Source organism: Esox lucius, chromosome 18, assembly GCF_011004845.1.
Source record: "Esox lucius isolate fEsoLuc1 chromosome 18, fEsoLuc1.pri, whole genome shotgun sequence".
Classification (NCBI taxonomy): Eukaryota; Metazoa; Chordata; class Actinopteri; order Esociformes; family Esocidae; genus Esox; species Esox lucius.
The window spans coordinates 9,436,203-9,460,072 of NC_047586.1; the positions used below are offsets into that span (position 1 = coordinate 9,436,203).

At 44.1% G+C, this 23,870-nt stretch overlaps 1 protein-coding gene across 23 annotated transcripts in view; it reads right to left on the reverse strand.

Moving 5' to 3' along the window:
* The window catches only part of ptprk (protein tyrosine phosphatase receptor type K), a 139,308-nt gene that overhangs the window by 21,840 nt on the left and 93,598 nt on the right, over nt 1-23,870 (reverse strand). For all 23 annotated transcript variants that reach the window (XM_029114464.2, XM_029114470.2, XM_029114467.2 and 20 more), the window contains 7 exons: nt 14,652-14,954; nt 12,650-12,759; nt 11,404-11,605; nt 10,343-10,448; nt 8,246-8,519; nt 8,013-8,049; nt 3,167-3,302 (listed from right to left, as the gene is read on the reverse strand). In XM_029114464.2, coding sequence (XP_028970297.1) covers nt 3,167-3,302; nt 8,013-8,049; nt 8,246-8,519; nt 10,343-10,448; nt 11,404-11,605; nt 12,650-12,759; nt 14,652-14,954 — 1,168 coding nt within the window. The remainder of the gene's footprint in view (nt 1-3,166; nt 3,303-8,012; nt 8,050-8,245; nt 8,520-10,342; nt 10,449-11,403; nt 11,606-12,649; nt 12,760-14,651; nt 14,955-23,870) is intronic.

The following is a 23,870-nucleotide window of genomic DNA, read 5'->3' on the forward strand; positions in this document are numbered from 1 at the left end:
CATTTAGACATCAACATCAAATGTTTCAGATTGTAAATTGACCTTCCAAAAATACTGTCAATTCCCTCTTTAAGTATGAACATGATGATGAATTCTAACAAAGAATTATATCACATTAAAAGCATGTTAAGCTTAATCCATCCACTAACAGTCAATATTAGATAACAAAGGAGTTCATATAGGCCCACTCTCTGCATCAGTGAGGGACTACTGTGAATGGCAGATGCTGTAATTCTATGATGCATTTCTAACTAAGTTAATAACTAAACTGCACTAACCAAGCAGTAAACACTATTCTGAATGATTGTGAATGAAGCAGCCTTATTGAATGGGATGAGGAGATAAAGGAGTGACAAAATGAATGAACTTGAAGCTAGCACCGACTGAGCACAGATCAGTTATCTTGTTTCAATATGCATCCTGAGGGTCATTCCATTTCAATTCAGCAAGCGATGACATCCACCATCTCAAACTGTTCTGAAAATGTTTCTGTAAAACAGACACAATTAGCGTTGCTTTTGATGAAATATAATTAATTTGAGTTCAATTATGCTAAGGGACTGCACCCACATTTTCAATGTCAATTTAGGGGGATCACATATTATTTAATAAATTCAGAACCCAAGCGTTGATTTGGAGCAAGCCATTGACAACTACTCATTCTAAATCTATTTAAATGTATTTTGCTACATTCCTAATTATATTGGTGACAGGTTGCAGTGGTTGGTGACCGAATGTTACAAATAAAGCTTGTTATCATAACACTTCACTCTTTGGCTAAAAAAAAAACTATCTTGCAGGAAAACAGCTTCTTCAGTTCTAATCCAGTACTCAATAGCAGCAAACTAGAAAATCATATGCTCTGAAATTCATAGTCATACTTATTGGCATCCTATATATCCTTTCACCAAAGAGGCTGTTAGAGAGTGATATAATCTGCAGGTTTGTGGTAGAGTCCTTGCGTTCCTATGTCTTTCATGTATTTATTTGCACAAAGTTTCCATATACACACACACAGACAGGTGAAAAATTTAAGGAAAAAACAACATAAAATGTCTCAGTAAGGTGTTGGGCCACGAGCCGCCAGAACACCTTCAATAAGCCTTGGCATTGACAATATGTTCCCTCATTTGGTGTTTTGATGATTGTGGTGGAGAGCGCTGTCTAACACGTTAGTCCAATAGCTCTCATAGGTGTTCAAATGGGTAGAGATCTAGAGACTGGGAAGGCCATAGCATATGATTCACACCACTTTCATACTAATCAAGCCATTCAGTCAGCACTTGTGCCCTGTGGATGGGGGGCATTGTCATTCTGATAGAGACAATAATAAACCCTCTTTCTAAGTCCATTCCGCATAATCCAACATCAAGGTTAGCTGAGCCCGCTAATCATCTCAATTAGGATCCTAATTGCTTAATTGTATCGTGCAGTACACCTGTGAAGATGAATCTGCATTCTGCACTCTACTCATTGATTCAGGATTTTCCTTTAATTTGTCATCCATCTGTATATTTTTCCTTATTATAAATACTATACTATAAATGATTGCAGAAAGGATTACATTTTCCCAGAGGTTAGTTGGAGGCTTGCTTGGCAGGAAGTCTTTTAATTCTTCTATCCCATCACGGGACCATATTCTGTGGTGTGTGGCGTTGAAATACCTTCGGTCTATAATCATTCATGGTGGAACATATTGATGGAATTTGTCATGGCCTTGTATATAGAACTTACATTAGCAGTCTGATCATCAGAAACTGGTGTTTGAATGTCCACCATTACTGCAATAAGTATTAGATTGAAATTCTGATGCATTTAACACGCGCCCCACAAACAAAAAGTGTTTCAGATTAACCAACTGGCACATAAGCCATAAACTACACAATCTAAAGGGACATTTTTTTTTTGCTTGTTTACTGCGAATAGTCTATTTGTTCCTGACATTTTTTTAAGAAATATTCGCACACACATGCAGAAATTGCACTATATAGTGGTCAGAACATGTTAATCAGGTTCTTGATTGGCCATTCATCTACAGTAATATTACATTTCTCTGAACAACGAAAAATAACCATCACCACAGAAAGGAGAACAAACATTCACTGAGACTACATTACAAGTTGAATAAACAATACTCCAATCTGCAGCTTTAAATTATTTGTCAAACATAGAGAGCTGAATCTGCATACCAGCCAATGGGTTGGGCTTTGGTTGGGCTATTCATATGCACCTTTTAGAAATGTATTTGGATTCACATCAAATTAAGAAGTTGGATCCAAATTAGATGTTATGCCCTATAGTTATATTTAAGTAACTGAAATTGACAATTTGGGTCCAAATATATTTCAACAAAACAATGTTTCAGGAATACTAATTATATCTGTAACTTCAGAACCCAATCCCAAACCATTTGAGATGGTGGGTGTCAAAACACAGTTTTTTAGGTGTAAAGACTCCTCAACTAAACCATTAAAGCAACATTGCTGGCCAATTTTTTTTAACGATTGCAATGCAAATATCTGAATAACCTGCAGAAATGTTAACGACAGCAAAACAAACAAGAATATATATATTCAGTTAAAAGACATCCCACAGACTTATAAATATTAGCAAAGCTAGGATATTGTGAACACCACTGGTATGCACACTAAAACTCAGCTGAGCTAAATAACCTGTGGGTATGTTACATAGCGTTTCAGATCAGCCTCTTCAGAAGTAAAAAGTAATTCCCCAAAAATAGTGTTGATAACCTTTGAAAATGTTTTGCGCTCGTAAATTCACTGTACAGCTCCGACAGAGACCTTATTGGACCTCATCTAAATCACAGTGTTTTAACTGTCACACTTTGAAACTCAATCCAACTCCTCAACACACCCTGTAATGACAAACCCTGTTAAGCAGCATTCAACAGGTTCTTGGCACTCCAAAAAAAACAAAACGCAGAGCACTTCCCTCCTCTCATCCCTGTCATCCCTCCCACTCCTCACCCCTCGCTCCTGTCATCCCTAGCACTTGTCATCCCTCATCTGTGGGGCGCCTGGTGGTCCTGAACCAGTGGGAGTCATGGTTATGGGTGATGGCGTGGGATGGAGCTGTGAGTGGCCTGTGTGCTATGCTCCCGTGGAGCCGGTGGCGCAGCAGTCATGGTTCTCAGCGCTCCACTCACCTCTTCTTGACCAGGAGAATGGCTACCAACACCAGTAAGATGAAGACCAGTACCCCGGCACTGATGCCAGCAATCTTCACCACCCGGTCTGTCTGCTTGGCCGGGTCCGGGATCACCTCAGGCTCCTCCGTGGCTCCTGGATGCCCGATTGGAAAGAGAGCACAATGAATAACACGTATGCTCGGCCACCGAACAGGAAAAGAGTAGCGCAAAGTTAGTGGGTGCATTTCAGCAGGATCGTTCTTTCTATGACAATAATGTTAGGCCGTCGTGATCATTTCATTTGACAAGATGGTGCTCTGCTTCACGCAATACATTTATTCCCAGCGTGCCACGGTATACTGTATGCTTCACGATACACTGTGGATGTCTTCCAGAATGAGCCACAACAACTCATGCCAGTACAGTGACTTGGGCACAAACATTAAAAACACATCTAATGACCACTAGCCTACCCATTTAAATATACTTATATTCCCATTTCCCTATAATATCTTTGTGCAATGGTTCTATAGACACATACACACACTAATGTTTTTTTTTTCAATTCTGAATTTATAAATATGTTTCATACCCCCTATGATGACATGAGATATTCAAAGCATGAATTCACTATCTGGTGTTTAAATATTCTCAGTATCTTCAAAGCCATTAATATTTTGGTAAAACATTACAGTGTTAAAGTGTTTACAAACAGGGGCATAGCATACTTTAAAAAGGTGAACAGCTACCCAACAACAAACGTGAAAACTTGAATCTAAATATCTCTACATATGTATTGTTCCCTTTTTCACATATTGTATTTTACTACTCATAAATACCCATTCTAGCTAATACAGAAGTTGAAATATCACAAATGAAGCATAATCCTTCTCCCTATGCTATGATCTTCAGGCACTTAATGAAATGAGCTTACTGCAGTAGTCCACAGTTAGACAATTGTAAAATATCAACAACATGATTATGTTGTCGATCGTATAGTATCTCCTTACCCCAATGTAAAGGGCAAATATGATGCCAACATGTACAGCCTTTACAATACATAAGCCCACTACATAACTCACACAATAATGTAGACCTGACTAAATGTAAACAGCCAAATGATAACCAACAGATGTATCTTTTCCTACCAGCCAAATGAGTGAAAGATACAACGACTGCCATGTTATCTCGGAAGACTTAAAGAAAGGGGCTTGAAAGCCTGGCCAAGGCCGATCTTCCGCCAGCACTCAAGCCATTACTCCTCAGGAATCAATTCCACGGCCTAGTTTTTATCATAAGGAAGAATGACAAGAATCTGGCGTCTCTGTCACTAGAGGGAGGGTTCTTCACCGACCTGGGGCAGAAGGCACCCCCCCCCCCTCCCCCCACGGCAGAGTTCTCATTGTTATGACCCCAGAATCCCCTTTATATAAAGAAACAAATGGCCTGTGTTTTTTTCATACATCACGCCGCCATAACCTTTATTGGCGAGCAAACAGAGAATTGAAGTTGGAGTTAAAAAGACGGTTTTGGAGTGTTTTGGTGGTCCCATAGCTGGATATTTATCCTGAAACTAATCTGTCTCCACTGGAATTAATCTGCGAACGATGATCCCTTGCAGTGGAGAGATGAAGCCACCCTAGAGAGCATGTACAGCCTGGAAAATCCATCCAGGAACAGAAAGCTGGATGATAGAAGCAACGAAGAAGTCTCTGGGGCTTAAACCCAGATCTCTGCCGGTGCAGGGGGCTTTGGGAGTGACGGGGGCCAGGCCCGTGGGGACTGTCTGTTGTGTGTGACGGTCGGCCCCCCACCCCACACACCCGTCTCCTTGTGCCTCCCCGAGTCTCTCCCCCTCCACGTCAGGTTGGAAGTGGACGGATGTCTCGAGAACACGTGTCCCTGGGGAGCATGACAAACTCCCCCTGTCTCTCATGTTGTCACCCACTGGCCTTGCCACTGGCTTTTACACTTAAACAATCCCACAGCTCCTCTTACTTCTCGGTTTGACAGCTCTTTCAGCCTTCGCTGTGGCCATCCTATTGTACCCGGCAAACACATTCCGGAAAATATCAACTACCGTATTTGTAAAAAAAAATACGACATCATTGCCGTGATCGAGTTGGGTGTTTTTCTTCCTGCTTATTATGCAGCAGAAACAGGACAAAGAGAAGAAGAAAGAAAAGCCTTTGAGTCAGTAACAGAAATGTTTTACCCTTTCTCCTGCTTTTATTATAAAGTAGATCAGCAGCAGTAAATCATCTTATAGGCTTATAAGGCACATTAATTCACTCATGTAACACCACAACTATGATCTCAAAGAGCACTATAACAAATGTAATTCAGAGGGCAACAAGAAAATCTTTAGACTTACTACTAGAGCAGATTTCCAAATAGATGTTGACACCACTGAAAGTAGGGCTGGTGGTGGCGGGGGAGGTTTCCAATAAATGGGGTTTCTTGTTTGGACGTTCTCAAATTGATTTCGTGAATCTATGCATTTTCTCTTTGGAGGTGTTAAATGAGTGGGAGGTTATGTGACGGAAAACGCTGCGAAAATGATATGTGTTGCGGCATTAATGGAGCCGCTTCATGTTGGCTGTTTTGCACACAAACTAATCTTAGCCACTCTGGCTGCTCTTAAAACCTCCAGCTATCGTGCGCTTGCTTGGTGGGGAGAGGCACATTGCAACCTTTCTTCACCGTAGCACTAAGGCCAGACATGTGCTTAAAGGGAAGCAGAAGTTCCAATAAGCTGATGATTGACATGGTGACTGGGCGGACGATTGTGCTGGAGACGCTACTGTAGAAAGGTTCCTGGAGCAGCAGCCAGCAACCAGTCCTTTTTAGTGACTTGCTGAACTGTATCATTCAGTCGAACGATTTTGCGCCGGATTTCTACCACAACGTCGGTTTCATAAGCGGTCCTCTAGCGCCGGCCAACGTCTGTTTAAAATCCAATTAATAATGAAGATTCACTTTGATCAGTGACATAGGGCTTCGATGGCACTTATTCACATTGCCTGGATTGGTTTGACAACCTCCGAGGCAATGAGCTTTGGATACATTTATACACGTAAAACAATTAATTACAAAAACAACAAAGCTTTCATATCCAATTAAGATTGAGGCAGTTGAGGTGATTTTCAATTCGCTGGGGCATTTAATGGGGCCACAGTTTACACATTTTTTAGTCCAGTGGACACTGGTTGGAAGCACCCGGCAACTATAAGGGGTCTAGGAAACATACTGCTTTTGTTGGATCTGAACAACTTTGTTAAGTGACGATTGAACTATCACACTGTTCAATTTTCTTACCATTATTGGACCGCGTTCCGTCACACCTTTTATCAGTCATTAAACCGCCTCTCCCTAACTGATGTGACGCTGAAAACACGGACACGCAGTTCTGACCCGAAATAAAAACACCCAGAGTCTCTTTATTCGGCACGAGCGCGACGTGGCCAATGGATTGTCTACGTCAAAGCCGTGGAAAACGGAAAACAAGTCCAATCCCTGTTGTGTTAATGCATAGCCAGCTGTTTACGGATTATAAATACAGCACTTTCCACGACTGAAAATAACATATGGGGTCTGATTTCTAAGCTAGGCCACTGAAACAAGTAGTAATCTAAGCAGTGGGACCCATGTCTGAATCAGAGACAACAAGCAAACAGCCGTTTAAAGGCATGAATACGAGTCCAGCTGATAAGCACAGAGGTAAAGCTAAACGTCGCTATGGTGATCCTCCGTCATTTGGGGTGACGGTGACATCACCACTGATAACTATTTCCATGTTGCAACTTGTTCCACTCAGTTCAACAAGTAACGTCATCCAAGGGGATGTGAGCTTGTCACTCCTGGCAAGCACAGCATCACTGATGTCACCTATGCTGAAACCTGATGCAGCTGAACAGATTTCTTCAAGCTCAGGGTTATTGATGGGTGACTACAGCGCTGCAGTCACATCTGGCATATTAACATTAGCTCCCACCTCGGGCTGACATCTGAGATCAGGAGATGTTTTGATCAGAAGATGTTTTGCCAGTAGCAATATCATTGTACAGCTAGCAGTCAACTGAAGGACAGCAAGCTTTTGCTATTTTTCAAGTTTTCGTGCCGTGTAGTGAAATACTGTCTCTGTGGTAGCAAGGGGAACTCACTGACCTGACGACTTGATGGGGAAAATAGTACTATTTAGCATAGCCTCCTAACTTTTTAATGTGACAAGGAAGCTTTAATTGTCATAAGAGACAAGTCCATTAGCACTTTAAATACTTGGCCAGTTAACTCCAATGCACTTCGGAAAATGATTGTTCAGCATACATTTTATCCATAATCTATTTGTGCAGGTAATTTCAATAGTGCAAAGCCAGCGGACAGAGTCCATAAATTGCCAACCTTCAATTTACGCCACAGATGAGCTGGCACTGTATGAATTGTATCAATTTAAGGACCACTTTCTCTTAATCACTAAAAACCAACAGCATAAAGCATGGCTTATGATAAAAAAAAAATGAGTGAGCTCCCTCTCTGTCTGTAAAATCCAAAGGGTTGGCACTGTTGGCCCCCAGTTCAAACAGGCACAAGCTGTTCACCAGAGCAAAGCGGTTTACAAGAGCAAATATCAGAAATAAATGAGCTCTCTTTGATTCTGCCTGATTCCAGATCCTCACTGTATAACAATACTCGTGAAAGAATGACAGAAATAAAGTTGACATATGCATAATCACCTAACCGTTCTTTATCACAGCAAAAGAGAGGGCATTAATAGGCTCCAGGGAAAAGTGACTGAATTCCAACTAATGTTTATTACTACTGAGTAATAAGGATTACAAAAGTAGAAAGAAAAGCCTCGACGTACCTTTCGTTGCAAGTCTCAGACATTGTGTTTTTGTTTCCTGTAAAACGAAAAGAAGAAAAAAATACATATTTACATATATATTGAACTAGGATCAGACTAGTTGAAAGGGGAATCTAATGAGCAATAGCTCAGTCTCAAAAGGGGCTGAAGTAGCGTTAGAATTTAAATTTGTAGTCATTAAAACACCTACAACCCAAGGAGTCCGAATGCTGACACGTCCAGGTGTATTTTACCTTCTCCACACTGCTGACAGCTTGGAAGTAGATGTTATAGTTCTTCCTGGGGGCGAGCGGGGGGTTCCAGAAGCCGTGGTACGTCTTGTTGTCACCCACTGTGAATGGCGAGGGCTCTGGAAGGTTACCAGGTGGGAGTTCGGCCGCAAAGTAATACGGCGAACTGCCACTGGAGGCACTGTGGAAAGAGACTGGGACCTGGTAACAGTCCACAGAGCTGGCCTCCCGGCGCGTGCGATGGGGGTTCAGCTCCTCCACCACAATCTGATAAGCGCTGCAGAGAGGGACAGGACATCACAAGCAATCAGTCCCCACAAAACAGCACAGGCAAACAAAGTCAACTAGCCAAACAAAAGCTAGGCTAATCTTAAAGCAATCTCTCACTTCGCGAGGCACAGGGAGGACATGCCAAATGAGTTTAACTCCTGGAATGAGCCCCGGCTTGGCAAAGATGTCTGCTACAGGCCCTGATATCTCTACCAGAGCCAATTTATCTGGACATGGCCTTTAACTAACAACAATCTATTCTCCAACACTAGACTAGAGAACAATCCCCCGGAATGGGAGTTGATGAACCTTCACGAAGAGTAAACAGGTCACGTCTCCTCGTTTGTATTTCAGAGTCACCCCGCTGTGCTTCATCTCCGTCCCTGAGGGTCTTTGTTAACGCAGCGAGACACAGACAAACCTCGGCGCCATGGCAACTTATTAACACGGCCTAGAGCAAGGTAAGGAGGCGGAGCCCCTTCACACACCCATGGTGCTGTAAACCTGGCAGACCTCCACCGTGCCGAGCCCCCTTCTGGACCTCGCAACCCTTAGTTCCGCTCCGAGAGTGTGACCCCCCCCTCCACCCCCCTTGGTAATGACTGCCCAGGGGCGCGTCTCTGCCCCCCCCCCCCCCCATCCACCCTTCCCTCACCATTAGTGCCCAGTGCCCTGACAGCCATCGCCCCCCACCCCAACCTTCCATAGCTTCTATTTTAGCTCAAAGCCACACGGATCTAAATTCAAGTGACACTCCAAAATGCTGGGCGCAGATGGAAACAAAATCTGCCGGGCTTCCACCAAAATAGAGTGAGCACTCAGGTTCTTGCCTTCACCCGGTGCCGCTCGTCAATGACAAACTGTTACAAATTACCTGAACAGATGGCCAGTGGCTGGCAACGGCTCAATCTCTCATGCCCACCTTAACCAACCCTCTATAAATTAGAGCTGCACAGACCTGCCGCGTGATTAGCCAATCAGGTTTCATAAGTGCTTGGCCAGCGTTGTGCGCTGACATAAGTGGACAAATGAAAATCTTTTGCTAATGCCCCCGGGCCTTAATCAGTCCAATTCTGAACCATTGTCTATTTTAAAAACACACGTCTATGTTCTCTTAAAGCTCCTAAATCTTTTAAGCTGGTAAAAAAACAAGACATAATCCTGGTCCCACTGTATTTCCTAGCTAACACCCTCCCTCCATTGCGGATTTAGTATCTATGCCATTAATCTTCATGATATTTGTAACTATATAGTGTACACAACATCTGTATCCCAGACAAAAACACGCAAAAAAGCTTTATTCCAATTTAGAGGCGGGTGTTACATCTTAGCTATAACTGCCATATCTACTGAGTGAGTGCCTGTGAGGACAAAATGCACTCAGGTGGTTTTGTATTCAAGACTGTTGTTCTTTCCCTTTCCTATTCGCAGCCCCTCCAATTTCACAACTGCAGCCCAGACCTGGCCGCATAATAGCTGATTTACTGAATCTGAGAGCCAAGAGTTATCTTCAAATCCCCTTTATGACAAGTACCTTCAAACTCTATATCCCTGCCGATTGTGATAGGGGAGGGGAAATGAAAAGGCACAGGCCAACAATGGCCAAATCAAATGGAGATCGGCAGGGCCATGGACCTGAATATCTAAATCCCCCGCAGTGCCTCGGCAGAAATTACCCAGCACTGCTCTTTCTATTTGTGGGCTGTGCTGAGGAGAGGGAAACAACACAAACCTCCTGACAGAGAGGTCCAGCAAGCAGATGGACGAGCTTCGATAAAATGACTGGATGAAACCCTCGACTAGAACAAAGCCAAGCATTAGTTATCTTACCTGATGGGGGCACCTTTGGCCTGAGCTGGCTTCAGGAGGACCGTAATGGTGGTGGCCGTCTCATTGAGAAAGGCCTCGGACCCATCGTATTCCTCCAATGTAGGGGCTAAGGGACGAGAAGCACGTCGTAAAGACCAGAGTTCAGAGTGAAATCACGAATCAAGGAAAACTGCAAGAGGGGTTAATTGACAACAGTGGGGTGTAACATGTTGGAGGGTTTGAGAAAAGTATCCACCATGATTAATGCGCACATTATGTTTAATTTTATATCACGGCAAAGTGAAAAGCCTCTTTTTTGCTTAGAACATGTTTTACAAAGCATTTTGGGAAATTGCTACCATACAAATTTACAATAGCAGTGTTGAAATGATGTTCCTGTGTGATTACATGTATATTACGTACAGCACTTATTGCAACAACCACCAGGCTCCCATTATTTAAAGAAAGGCTAATGGCCTCATTTGCCACTAAGGGAGATGTCAAGAAGCTTTTAGCGTCAATTCACCTGGTTAATTTGATTGCTTTAAATGAAGTCTGTGGTTTGCATTATCATCTAATGAGGTCCTTGGCTGTCATTTCAACAGTTTCCAAATACATCCCGAGATTTGAGTTGGGGAAGACGTGCGCAGGAGAAAATGACTCTAACAGGTGTGGGTATATTCCACACTCATTTCTGAACGGACCAGCGTCTAACATTGGCACCATTAAAGGAAACATACAAGGGCGTGTGTGAAAGAAATTGCTCCAAAAACCGAAACCTATAGCAGATTCACATGACGTTTCATCTCACGGTGGTTCCTTTGGTTATGACAAGCCATTTGCATCCATAACCCAACTAAACCGTTATCAATGTACACAAATACCTTCTCCATCAATTTAACACAACTGCTTGGTCATATACAATACATCCTATAGGTGGCACTATATACAATTTAACCGCACCATATATATCTATTGCATACGCAACCCACCACGCTAACGAGTGCCACCTTGGCCAGGTTGACTCTGTGTTTTGTCCTCAGTGGGACTTCCTGAGTGAATAAAGGTTTGGAAAGATGTACCTGAAATGTTGGTGGTTATGTTAAGCGTGGTCGGGGGGCCAAAGCCTTTGACGGTGCTGGCCCGTATGACAAACTGGTAGGTGGTCCCTGGGTGGAGCTGGTTGAAGACGTGGTAAGATGTGTTCCAGGGGAGAGACACGGCCAGTGGGAGACGCGGTAAGGGCAAAGAGGGGTCAAAGGAGCGGATGCCACTGTAACCGATCTGTTAAGGAAGAGGAATGCAATATTTACCTCATGAGCTGTTTAACAGGGTTCAAGGCAATGGTAAGGGACTTTAACATTATGCTGTAGCAGAAACGCCTCCTCCAAGTAAGTGTGATGCTCAGACAAAGCAAAGTAAGACTAACAAGACTACTTTTTGGTGTTTGTTTTTCGGCATTTTGTGTTGGATTCGTGAAAGCAATCGTGAAAGGCCCGTTGGAACAACACAGATTGCAGACCCAGGTGTGAAGTTGAGCCTGTAACTTCCCACAACATTTCCAGTGTCCTGTTACATGCCATTGGAATTAGTGGGTCCGTGTTCTCGTATTTACACAGAGAAGACAACAGAGAATAAGGTAACATTCCTTCATAAACGCACCGCTGCACAAAAGCTAGTGTAGGTTTAAATGGCGGATCGGGAGGCTCACTGTATCTAAGTACCACAAAACAATTATACAACGGTAACATACAATGAGTTTTCCCACAGACCCTCCAGAGCATCTGCAGCACAATTCATCATATAAAGAGAAAAAGCAGCAAGCTGTTTATCAGTCACCAGAACAGCTTTCTGGAGACCCACCAAAGGGCTTGTTTCCATTATGAGAGAAAATAAAACGTTAGATGGACAAATCGTAGTTTGCATTCTAACTTCTACAGCATTTTGAATTTCCACCGGCACGTTCAAGACGTTCCACGCCGGACTGTCCCCGCCAATTGCGAACAGGAACCTGATACAGTTCCAACAGTCTTCACACTTGAAAACTCTGAGGTGTTTGGCACACGCTAGCTCGGAAGGTGGCGTCTCGAGCTATCAATATCTGAATGTTTCCACAACAGAATGATCTAGAGTCTCGAGTCTTTCTTCGGTAGGTCATGGAAAATGTAGCTTAGCGTGCAGCAAACAAGCCCTTAGAAACATGGTGTAGATAGAGCCCCCATGTTTCCAGGCCTAAACCCCCCACCCCCCAACCCTAGCACCCCCCCCCCCCTCCGACCCCCCACCCCCCCCCGACCCCCCACCCCCCCGACCATAGTGCTTCATTACCTCATACTGAGTGATAATCCCATTGGGCTCCACTGGTTCCTTCCAGTAGAGGAAGATCCGATCCTCGAACGGTGTGGCTTTCATGGACTGGCTGGGAACAGGGCCAGGCACTGCATTAAGACAGGAGACACGAAGGGTGAGTCCTAACACAATCAAAGGAAGGCCATTATGAAGAATCCCCATTTCAGAGACTGAGCGGCTCCTACGTTACGTCGTCCTTAACGCCACAACCGTCTGTTTTTACTTAAGGCAAAGCGACATGTTGAAAATGGCACAAAAGCGTAGTGTGCACGCTGAATGGAACACAACAAAATCGCTGGAGGTTTGTATAAAATGCCACACTTTGTCCACAGGGTTTGTCATCAAATAAGTGACTGTTAATTTAGAGGTTCTATCCCTTTTACTATGAGAGCACATCGATCAGTCAGATAACACGACATGCTGCATCACTTACGATCATTGAGAAATTGGATTTCATCTGGTATAGAAATACAGTAACTCTAACAATACATTTCCCATCCACAAAACATTCCCTTTGATACCAAAATGTATTCATATAATGTTTTAGCAGTATAACAGCCGAGACGGCACGGCTGTCGACGGGTAACAATATCACCCGGCTATTTTGAGAACCCTTTGTAATGTACGATGAATTGGTAAACAGAACAGAACTGACTGACAGCCTCCTGAGTACTGATAGAACATGGCAGTCCCATGGGTCTCTATGGCTTCCACGGGACTGCTCTGCCGTGGGGCCGTGTCTGCCTGCCTGGGCTGTGTTCCAGTCCAGCTGGGTCGGGGACATCCGAAGCCCTCTCTCTCAGTCGACAGACAGTAGCGTGACCAGGTCACATGGCTGGGTGCTTGTCAGGCCTGTCTGTCCTCAGAGAGGAGCAGAGCCGGGGGCAGGAGGGCGCGCCTGTCTGCTGTCTCCAGATGAGTGTTAGAGAAACTGTTTACGTGGGCCTCGCTCTCCCCACTCCCCCCCCAACCCCCCCCCCCACACCACCCGCCCACAAGTCAGACAGACTTCTATTTCTCAAATCCACTGGATGGATGTCACCGAGACATCAGCCTTTTCCACAAAGAAAAATCAAGCATTCCTTTTTCCTGTCTTGTGCTACTGAAAACTGGTTGGTTTGACAGAGGAACAATCAATCTTTCTTCTTCTGCTACTCACTGATAAGTCACATATACCAATCTATTTAAAACATTTCTAAATAGTAAATAGCCAGTTATACCAGGACCTGAATATCATCCCTAAAGTAACCCTCTGTTAAGTCACCGAAAAAAAATAGACTTTTAGGAATACAGTCACCTTGTACCCAGTTTTCACTTCCCTGTTGAGGATTTTCTTTTGCGCATGCTACATTAAGTTAGCCCAAATTCAAAGCCCTAGCAAAAAGTAGACTGAAAGTTTAAAAGTTTTTTCTTTTGGGGGAGGGGGGGGGGGCACCACAGAGGGCACACTGATTCCTTTAACATTATATCCTGGGTTTATGAGAACGTGAGGAGGGATGTAAACCGGTCTTCAGTGGGCAACATGTCCACCGTGGGCCACGAGACAGAGCTGCTCGCCTGGCGGTGTGATTAGGATGCTGGAGTGTTTCAGTGTGTGTAACAAATTCCAGACTGTCGCCAGTGGTGGTATCGGAGTCCTCGGTTAGCCTCCGCAGCTAGTGTCTATTCAGAGAGCAGAAGGAAGAAAACGTGCCCCGCTTTGAAATTACTTACTAAGCCCAGCTGTAGGAATCGCAGGGGGGGGCAGCAATAAGCGTTAGTCAGCCTCAACTGACGCCAAACAGGGCATGATAAAGCTGTCTTTCAAAATTAAGTGGGTATAGGAAAGAAAGAAAAGAAAAACACGCGTCGGGGGGGGGGGGGGGGGGGGGGGGGGGGTTTGTTAACACTGACGAATCGTGAAGCATGAAGTTCACATTTGAAAGTGGAAAATGTTAAATGTCCCCCGTTCGTGAACTGGCTAGCGATAACGCTCACTCACCGTCTTCGTCCGTCTGGATGACAGTCTCGTCGCTCTCTTTGCGTCCCTCCGGGTTGGTGAGGATCATCTTCAGGCTGACGTTGGTGTTAGGGGGCAGGTTGCCCACCACGTGGCGCGGGGCCTTCGGGTCCATGTCCAGGCAGTCCGCCTTGGTCTGGTTGTTGGCGTTGTAGTAATGGTAGCAGATGGTGACGTTGAAGGTGTGGCAGCGGGTGATGTTGTAGCCCAGAGACTCCCAGTCCACAGCGATGAGCCTGGCCTGGGTCTCCGCAATCTTCAGGCTCTTCGGAGTCCGCATTGGCTCTGGGGGGAGAAGAAAGCGACACATGGTAAGAGCGACGCACAACACAGACTGGCTGGAGGGACGGTTCACGCCGTTTCCAACGTGAACCGCAGCTGAAATGTCTTTCAGATGAACGGTTACGGCGTTGATGATGACGCCTGATGACTGTCCTTTGGCTTGCAGAGCACCCGCTCAACACAAAGCTCCACTTCTAACTCCTTCGTTCTCACATCAAAAGACAATTAATGAGGTTGTTATGAGGATTAAATGCCAATGTAGGAGTGAGGCGGCCACAGCAACGCAAACGAGCCAACGTAAACTGATGCTGGTGTCTAGGAGGACATTCTCACACAGGCACTTTAAGAGCTTCTGAATTAGCCAATATATCACCCTGGGAGAAAGTCAATATAATCCAACCTGCAATCCATCAACCAACCACGCCATGCTGGATACTAATTACTCTAATAGTCCAATTTACCTGGGTGATTAAGGCAATGTTGCAAGTAAAGGCTTTGTCCTACCAGGTCTGTGTTCATTGTCTCACCAGGTCTGTAATCATTGTCTCACCAGGTTTGTTTTCATTGTCTCGCCTGGGCAGCTTTCATTGTCTCAGCAGGGCAGGGTTATGGTGTATTCAATTTGTCCTCGATTGACAGATGTGTTCCAGACACCGGTCTTGTTGTGGTTAAAGTGCATGACCTGACATTTAGATGTAGCGGGGGGTTCAGTCTCTGCAAAGCCTTCCTCATCAGCCAGGCCTGATGCACTGGGCACTCCGTAACTGTCATTAGTTGAGTAACGGGTTGTTGGTTGCGACATGGCCAACCTACAGGGGTCTATGTGTGAAACCTGCTGGCTCTTGGCATGGCAGGAAACCCTCCCCCTCAGGCCTGGTTCCGGACATACAAAACGACATCATAAGCCTCAGAAAACAGTTCTCTTTTTATCTCAGATTAGATTTTTTCCCAGAAAAGTTGGGACGCTGCAGAAAATGCTAAGAAAAACATTTATCACTATACATTATTTAATTGAAAATATTACAAAGACAACATATCAAATGTTGACACCGAGAAACGTTATTGTTTTCGTGAAAAAAACATGCCCATTTTGAATTTGATGCCAGCAACACGACCAGTATTGGAACTGTCTCATTAAAATGAAAGGTTCTGAATAAAGACTGTGGGCGTTGCCCCTTTTTTCTGTGCTATCAGGACCACATGGGACTAATTTAAATTGCTAGTTGAGTCATTGGGTCTTCACAACTTATCTTTATCCATTCTTATTTGCTTGATACATTCATATTGACTGTATCAGGGTGTATTGTCTTGAAATAGCACATGTTGATGGAAGTCAATTCCAAAATATAATTAAATCTAATGCCCCCACCACTGCTACCCAGTGTTTCATTTGGAGTGGCGCCACCTGTGACCTTGCGTGAGGAAAAAAAACCTTTGTAATTACTAATGTAGTGGCCAGAGTGGCTGTGGGAGATCAGCGGTCAGGGGGTTGAAGAGGGCGTTGGAGAGTCCCCAGGTTGACTGTAAAAGAGAGGAAGCCACGGGGCGCAACTGGTTGACCTCCTCTTTCTACTCCTGACAGTGCAGGCATTTAATAAATACCACGAGAGACGGCAAACTGAAATTACATTTCTCCCTCTCTTGGCTTCCTCAGCCAGTGACAGGATTGTTCGATACAAGACCCTTTCTGTGTAGAGACAATTTACACTTATTCAGAGATAATTGCAGGAACAAAGGCAAGGGAGGGGAAAAAAGAGAAGGGTGGAAAAAGACTGAGTACAGGGACACTCATCTCCCATAGGTCTGTTTTACCTTTAACAAGTCATTATCTGGCTGTCACTCACAGAGAAAGGCTCACAACATTCTGGCGAGCTAGTGACAGCATGCCATTCTGGCATATTTTTGCGAGGCAAAGAAAAAATAAATAAAAAATAAGCATTAAATCTCGACATGTCCTAGGGAGGCATGCTGGAAATGAATGGACCGAGTCAAGTCAGAGCAATTTCCCCCCATAATAATACTGTTTGTAAGTGTGGTCAAGGGCAAATCATTTCAAAGGCTCATCTTCCTGATAATAGAGAATAAGAAGCCTGCAGTGACACAGAGAGAGAGAGAGCGAGAGAGAGAAAGAGAGAGAGAGAAAGAGGGGCCATTCTAACACAAGCATCAGTAAATTCAGCCATCATGACAGGTCCAGACGACATTTTATTCACAATTGGACACACATAGCCCAAGATACAACCAGTCCTAACATCTTTACCACAATTTATCCATGTCAGGACAACACATAAAACATGAGCAATTATTCACCAATCAGCCTGAGACATGCTCTTAACAAGAGAAAGTAAGTGACAAGACAAGTCACTCGTACGCTAGTCAACCTGCTAGTTGGTACCCAACCACGTGATGACCTGTAAAGCCGGCTCACTCTATTTTGGGAGTCAGGAGCAAAAAGAGCGAGGGGAAGAACAGGGTAGGATGAATTCCCCGACATCCTCCAACAATTTAAACGACAACCAGGCTATATAGCCTGTAGGCAGTAATACCTTCCTTCTGACGCCCCATACCTCATCAACCTTTAGCACACGAGTACACCCAAAGAAGCAATAACATTTGGACGGTAGACAATTACCCGCACCCCCCACCACCTCACCCACGCCGTCTCTCTCTCGGCGCTGTTTATTCTATCACCCGGACTCGTGATTAACAACGCGTGTACCTTTCAGAGCTGATCAATAGCTGTGAAGTCCCGCGTAAACTTTACAGATTACAGAACCCCCCCCACCACCCCCCACCACAACCGCCCTTTAATAAATTCCATCGATTGCGGCAGTCTTAGATGCTAAAATCCCGGGGCATTTTCCAAAGCTTAAATCAAAAGGAGATCTACGGTCCTGGGAGAGGCCAGGTGTCACAGTGATTAGGAAGGTGGCCGGTACTCTTATTTAGGACAGTTAAGGGCTGCAGCCTCTCCTAACAGGACAGGACGGGTGGATCACCATGCTAAGCAGGCCAGGCCCACATTTAACCCCCACAACTCAAACACACATCTCCCCTCCGACCCTGTCTGTGTTACCCTTCCTTTATCTGCAGCTCACTGGCTGGAAGGGGTGAGGGGGAGGACCAATGGGAGAGAAAGGAGCGAGGGGTCCAGGAGCCTGGAACAAGGCCATTTGCGATCTGGCCCGGCAATCAGGGCACCGTGGCGTCGTCCCTGGATCTTTAATTGCTGTAACAAATCAACCATTGATGTTGAAAACAAAACCCATTGTTTGCACAGGCTTGCTCTTTGTGGCGAGCGACAATGCATTATTTATCTCCACTGCGTTCATCCGAGGGAAAAAGCAACATTTGCATACACAGAGGTAAATATTGCTCTACAGAGTGCTTACACGATTCAAAAGCTTGTCTGAAGTACCCGATTAAGTGCATCAGCAGAACAGCAATCAATCACAATCCAATAAGAAGCAAGTGGACTCCTGGTAAAGAAACCTTATTGAATATCCCGAATTGATTTCAGATTTTCACTCCTTTTCTGCATCTTGGTTCCATTATCTGTTTGGCAATCAGATTAGCAGGACTATGATGAGAGCATAAGAATACGTCGCCCTTTGGGCTAAATGACAAAGGGGATGCGTTATGGCACCACTGACGTCTAGCTGGTCCAAACAGATTACACGCTGGGGGTTTGGACTGTGACGGTGCCAACCAGACTCTAACCATGACTGATGTCCACCATATATCGTATGTAAAGAGCAAATGCACCACACTTGTGTGGTAGCTGGGCATACCTGGACTGTGACGCCATCTGATCCACTTTATCTTTTGGTTTTGTTTTACAGTATAATAATTGAAGCATGTAAAAAGGTGAAAAAAACAATATCAATCAACCCCATAACAGTTGCTGTCATTCCAACACCAAAAACCCATTGACCCCACAACAGTTGCTGTCATTCCAACACCAAAAACCCATGGACCCCACAACAGTTGCTGTCATTCCAACACCAAAAACCCATGGACCCCACAACAGTTGCTGTCATTCCAACACCAAAAACCCATGGACCCCACAACAGTTGCTGTCATTCCAACACCAAAAACCCATGGACCCCACAACAGTTGTTGTCATTCTCATATACAATAAGAATACCCCCGTTTCTACTGTATGCGGGCAGAACTGGTGGATTAGATCTTTAATTGCACCAGGAGACTCCTGTTTGCTCACAGATTGCTTCTCCACTGCATCCCCACCTTCTGACTGTCACTCACAGTCGACCGGTCACAGTGGAACACTGCTATCTCTCCCAGGCTCCGCCGGCTTTCATATATGAAATCGGCAGCTAAACCTTTTGGAGCAGAACGACTCCTTTATCTCCCAGAATGGCAATAACGTGAGTCAAGGAGACGGCTGTGGCTTGCACTGAGTTGCTGCTTTGCAACGCTTCTTGTCTGTCACCCTTTTATCACCACAAGAAGGGGAATAAGTTAATGAAACAGCCCAAAGAGAATGTAATTGGGGATTAGGCAGACAAATTGTAGCTTGTGTAAATCAAATTGAGCTGCTACACTTTGTAGAAGGTTTTGCACTTTGACCAACCTGGCAGGGAGAGCGTCGCGCACAGGTGTTTTGTAGAAATTGGATGATTTGATGAAGGTGGTAGCACTGCAGAGAGGGTAAAAAGCACTAGAGGTTCTAGATCAAACACTTCCCTATAAACGTTGCTGCCTGGCCGTGGATGGTCACAAAGATGTAGCTGAAAAGACAACAATAGACAGGCATTGGGCTGTCAAGATGAGCATGAAGGACAGAATTGGTATTCCGACCAGACCTCACCACAAAGCGCACAAAAGCCTGTATAGAAAAAATGGGCCCTTTCAAAGGACACAGAATATTTCAATAGAGATTCTATACAGCAAATGGCCTTCACACTACACAAATGATACGATATATGGCTGACATGCTCTCCTCACTGCTGCGGGTGAAGCTCTTCCCCTACTCAAGGAGAAGTAAGGACGGCCTGCAAAGGAACAGGGCAAATGGAGTATACTTCCCCAATAAAGCTGGGCATTCTGGGAATCTATGCAGTGTTCAGCTTTTTGTGGCTGATCTTTTGTCCCTCCGTAGAGATTTGTTTTCCATCTCTCAGACAGCTGTGGCTGAGCAGAGTGTCCTTAAACCTCTTAGATCCTCTAAACAATAATCTGGTTTTAAATCAAGATCTGACAGTCACTATCAGTTGCGTCACCGGTTAGCTGGGAGGACAGCGATATGTTTCAATATGAATAAACTCCAGTGGAAATTACTCCGTCCATCCACCTGTGCTCTTGAAAGTCAATACGGTGGGATGAGTAATAGGAGGCATTTCACCTAATTGATTAGAAATGTCAGTTCAGGAAGCTAAATGCGAATGCAATTTTGAAGTGCCTCTCAACACTTGTCTGCTCAGCAGTTTCTTCACTCGTGGCAAGATGGGGAAAGGGAGAGATGCAGAGACAGAAGGAGCCAGAGAAAGAAAGGAGAATTGAAAAAGGCTGGTTGTGAATTCAACTTGGGGCAAAGCTGGCCTTTGAAATAAAGGCGATAACAATAATTATAACAACGGCGCGTGTTTACTTCATTTACCTCTCCATTAGGCTAGGCCCCCGAACCACTTGGCACTCTCCGGGGGCGACCCTATTGATGTAGACCTTCCTGGGATGAGGCGGGCGAATCGACAGCCAGCTGCCTACACATTTCCCATCATTCAATTTCCCATCAAACAACCGCGGACACGAGCCACTCCACAGTGAAGCTCGGCCAACGCTGCTTTCCTAGCACACATCACTGACGTGGATGGGGGTGAATCCAATATCATTTATTTTTAATTGCATTTTTAGCTGCTCATGTAGCTCCCTATGGACCAGTGAATGTGGAGGCGAACACTGGGATGTAGTAGACACTAGGGGCTTTCTAATGTGCCTTGCTCCATAACCCTCTGGTGGCTAAGACATTACATCTAGCTAATGGCGCGTACATTACTTAACAGAGAGAAATATACAGCCCCCCCCCCCCCGCCCCCCAGAAAAAACACATCAATATCAACTGCGGAAAGGAGAGGTAATTTCTGCAAACTCTTTAGCAGGAGTTTATCACCCTCTTCTCATTGGCAGAGGAAATACATATTTTAAGAGAGAGCTGTTTGTGAAATTCGCCACTCAAAGCCTGTGTGTGTGTGTGTGCGCATGCATGACTTTTAAAAGTATTTCTGCATTTTTAAAGGTCTGCCTCTTCAAAACACTAGAATGCTAGAAAATAGGCCTGGCCAGAACTTACAAAACATAACTACAAAACGTTTTCTTTACCCCGTGTCATTATAAAGTGAATTTGTTTTAATCCTGTGGCCTAAAACAATGCACATTTTGGGGGTTTTATGATGACATTGTCTCACAACATGTCTCTCGCAGACATTTGCAGAAATTAAAAGGATTAAATACAAAAGCATTGAACCCCAACTTCACCTACTGTATTAACTTGTGGATACAAATCAGTTCTAATTTAATGTAGGAGAATATGTTGGCTTGTTCAACAAAATACATGCCTCACAGAACTGCTGCATATAGGCAGAGAGAGAGCTAGAAAGAGCATATGGTTCCTAGAATGGAAGAGACATTTTGGGTAATTGCAGCCTATTTTGCAGTCTATTTAAATATAAAAAGGTGGAACTTTAAAATGAATGTCATGTTCAATTGGTCTCGCATACACCTGCATTCTTAAAATGCAACACACTCTTTTGTTCTGATGGATTAGTCCTGAGGCAGGTGCCAATGAGACCGATATCTCTGGCACAATGAATAAAACGCATGTACGTATGTCTGTGTCCGTGCCTATTCCCAGATATAACATGCTACAAAAAGTTGTGAACTCCTCCAAGGTGCTGCAGCAAGTCTTTTCCTGAGGCTAAATAGAGCTCTTGAATTATCCCGTTCCCCTTCAACCTGAAACAACTACACACTCCCATTAGTACACATAGACTGTTCCAAGATGTTTGATGCCATAGCGGAGATGCCGTTAACACCTGTAAACCAGTTACAGCTGCCAAATGAGTTTGGCTTCACTGATGAATTTATAATGGGTACTGCCATCTGTTAATTACTAAGCTGAAATTAGCCAATCATTTAGACCCCTCTTTCCCAGACATAATAGGAAATGTGATCATTTGCATGGGTTTAACACACCCCATCAAAGCGGTGTTGTTTTTTTCATGGTCTTATTTGAAGTCTGGGATGTTGGAACTCACATTATGGCCTTGCTCCTTGGCATCCAAATTTGTTAGTTCTTATTTACTCCCTTAAGTGACCAGTGGTTCACCCCAGCAAGTTGGAACAGTCGGAATATTTCTTACCATCTACTCATTATTGCCGCTCTATCTGAAAATATCTACTAAAATATTGATCAAAGAACAACAAAAATAAATAAAGGCAGGAATCAATAGAAATCCACAAAATACTGAGGCAGTAAATATATATGGGTAACTCTCATTCAAAGGTTTGGAAAAGCTAACCTGCCCTGCCTGACTATTTCAGCTTGAAATTCAGGAGTACAGTAAACTGTCACAATCATCATATGTTTTTTTCTGCTGTCAAGCCAAAAATATTCCTCTCATTGACATTACGTTCTTAATGGATTTCCAAGAAACTGAGGAGACAGCAAAAAAAAGCCTTTGTTTTACTGCAAATAAACAGCACCGCAAATTATAATGCACCAGATTTAAGGCAGTTTGGGATGAAAGCTAAAATGCAAAGTCCTCTGGGTAATGCCTTACCGCTATAACCAGCTACTGTGCTATGCTGTTGTTGCTATTTATGCAAAGGTTGAACTATTGCATCTCATTTAATGTGTATATCAACTAGTATATATCATTCAGAAGGTCCACTGTAAAACAGCCTCTTTCTTTATAGTCCACTGTCCACATATAGTCCTTTCTAGAATACTAATCTCCAGCCAGGCATTTTCCACTTGCCGATAGAGACTGCCTGTTCCTGGTCCCAACATGACTGGAGAGCTCCATTAGGGTTGCCTATTCCTGGTGCTGCTTGGGTCATATTTGACCACGTAGCCTGCCCACAGTTTTTAATATCTTACTGTTCACTAACCATGAACTATATAACGCAAACACGATGTGATAATTATTTCAGATATCCGTGTTTTTTCTGCCTTTTAAACAGCCCTGTTTATCTCCAACGTGCGGAGTGCAGGTTGAGGAGGAGACCAGAGTCATTGTATGACCACTGACAGTGGTTACTATGAGGACACAATTTTCCTGCAGTAGATGTATTTGCCGTCTATTTTCTATGTAAGCCATTTCCAATGCCCCGGCTCACCTCCATTCAGACTAACCTCCTAGGCCATCCGAAACTTGATTATTTTTCACCTTATATTCTCCTCAGACAAGTACCAATAAATCACTTCTTCAGGAGAGGGAGGGAGAAAAAAAAAGGAGAAAAACTCCTATTCGGAAAGATAATAATAAAGGAGAGCGTTGCCTGCGACTGCCTCTCCCCTGGGGACCGCTGAAAAACCTAATTCTCACTATTCCCACCGGGGAAATGAAATGCTGTATGTGTCACTCTGGTATCATATCAATTATCCACACAGTTACCGCTAGCACTGGAGAAATTGTATTCAGGGAGGGGGTGGATGTGATTCTCCTCCTCATGATCTCCTGTACCGAACAAAGATTTTCAATTAACAGAGTCAGAGCAGGGTTTTCTCTGGATAAAGCTGGAAAACAATTTGCTGCTACATTTTCTCACATGGAAACTATTATGAGAGATCTAAGAGAGTACACATACCCTGCAATGTAACAGTGAGGCTGGTAGAATATATTGTAGCCTAATACACTGGAAAAAAGTCCTATTTCAGTTATGCATTTGAAATTAAAC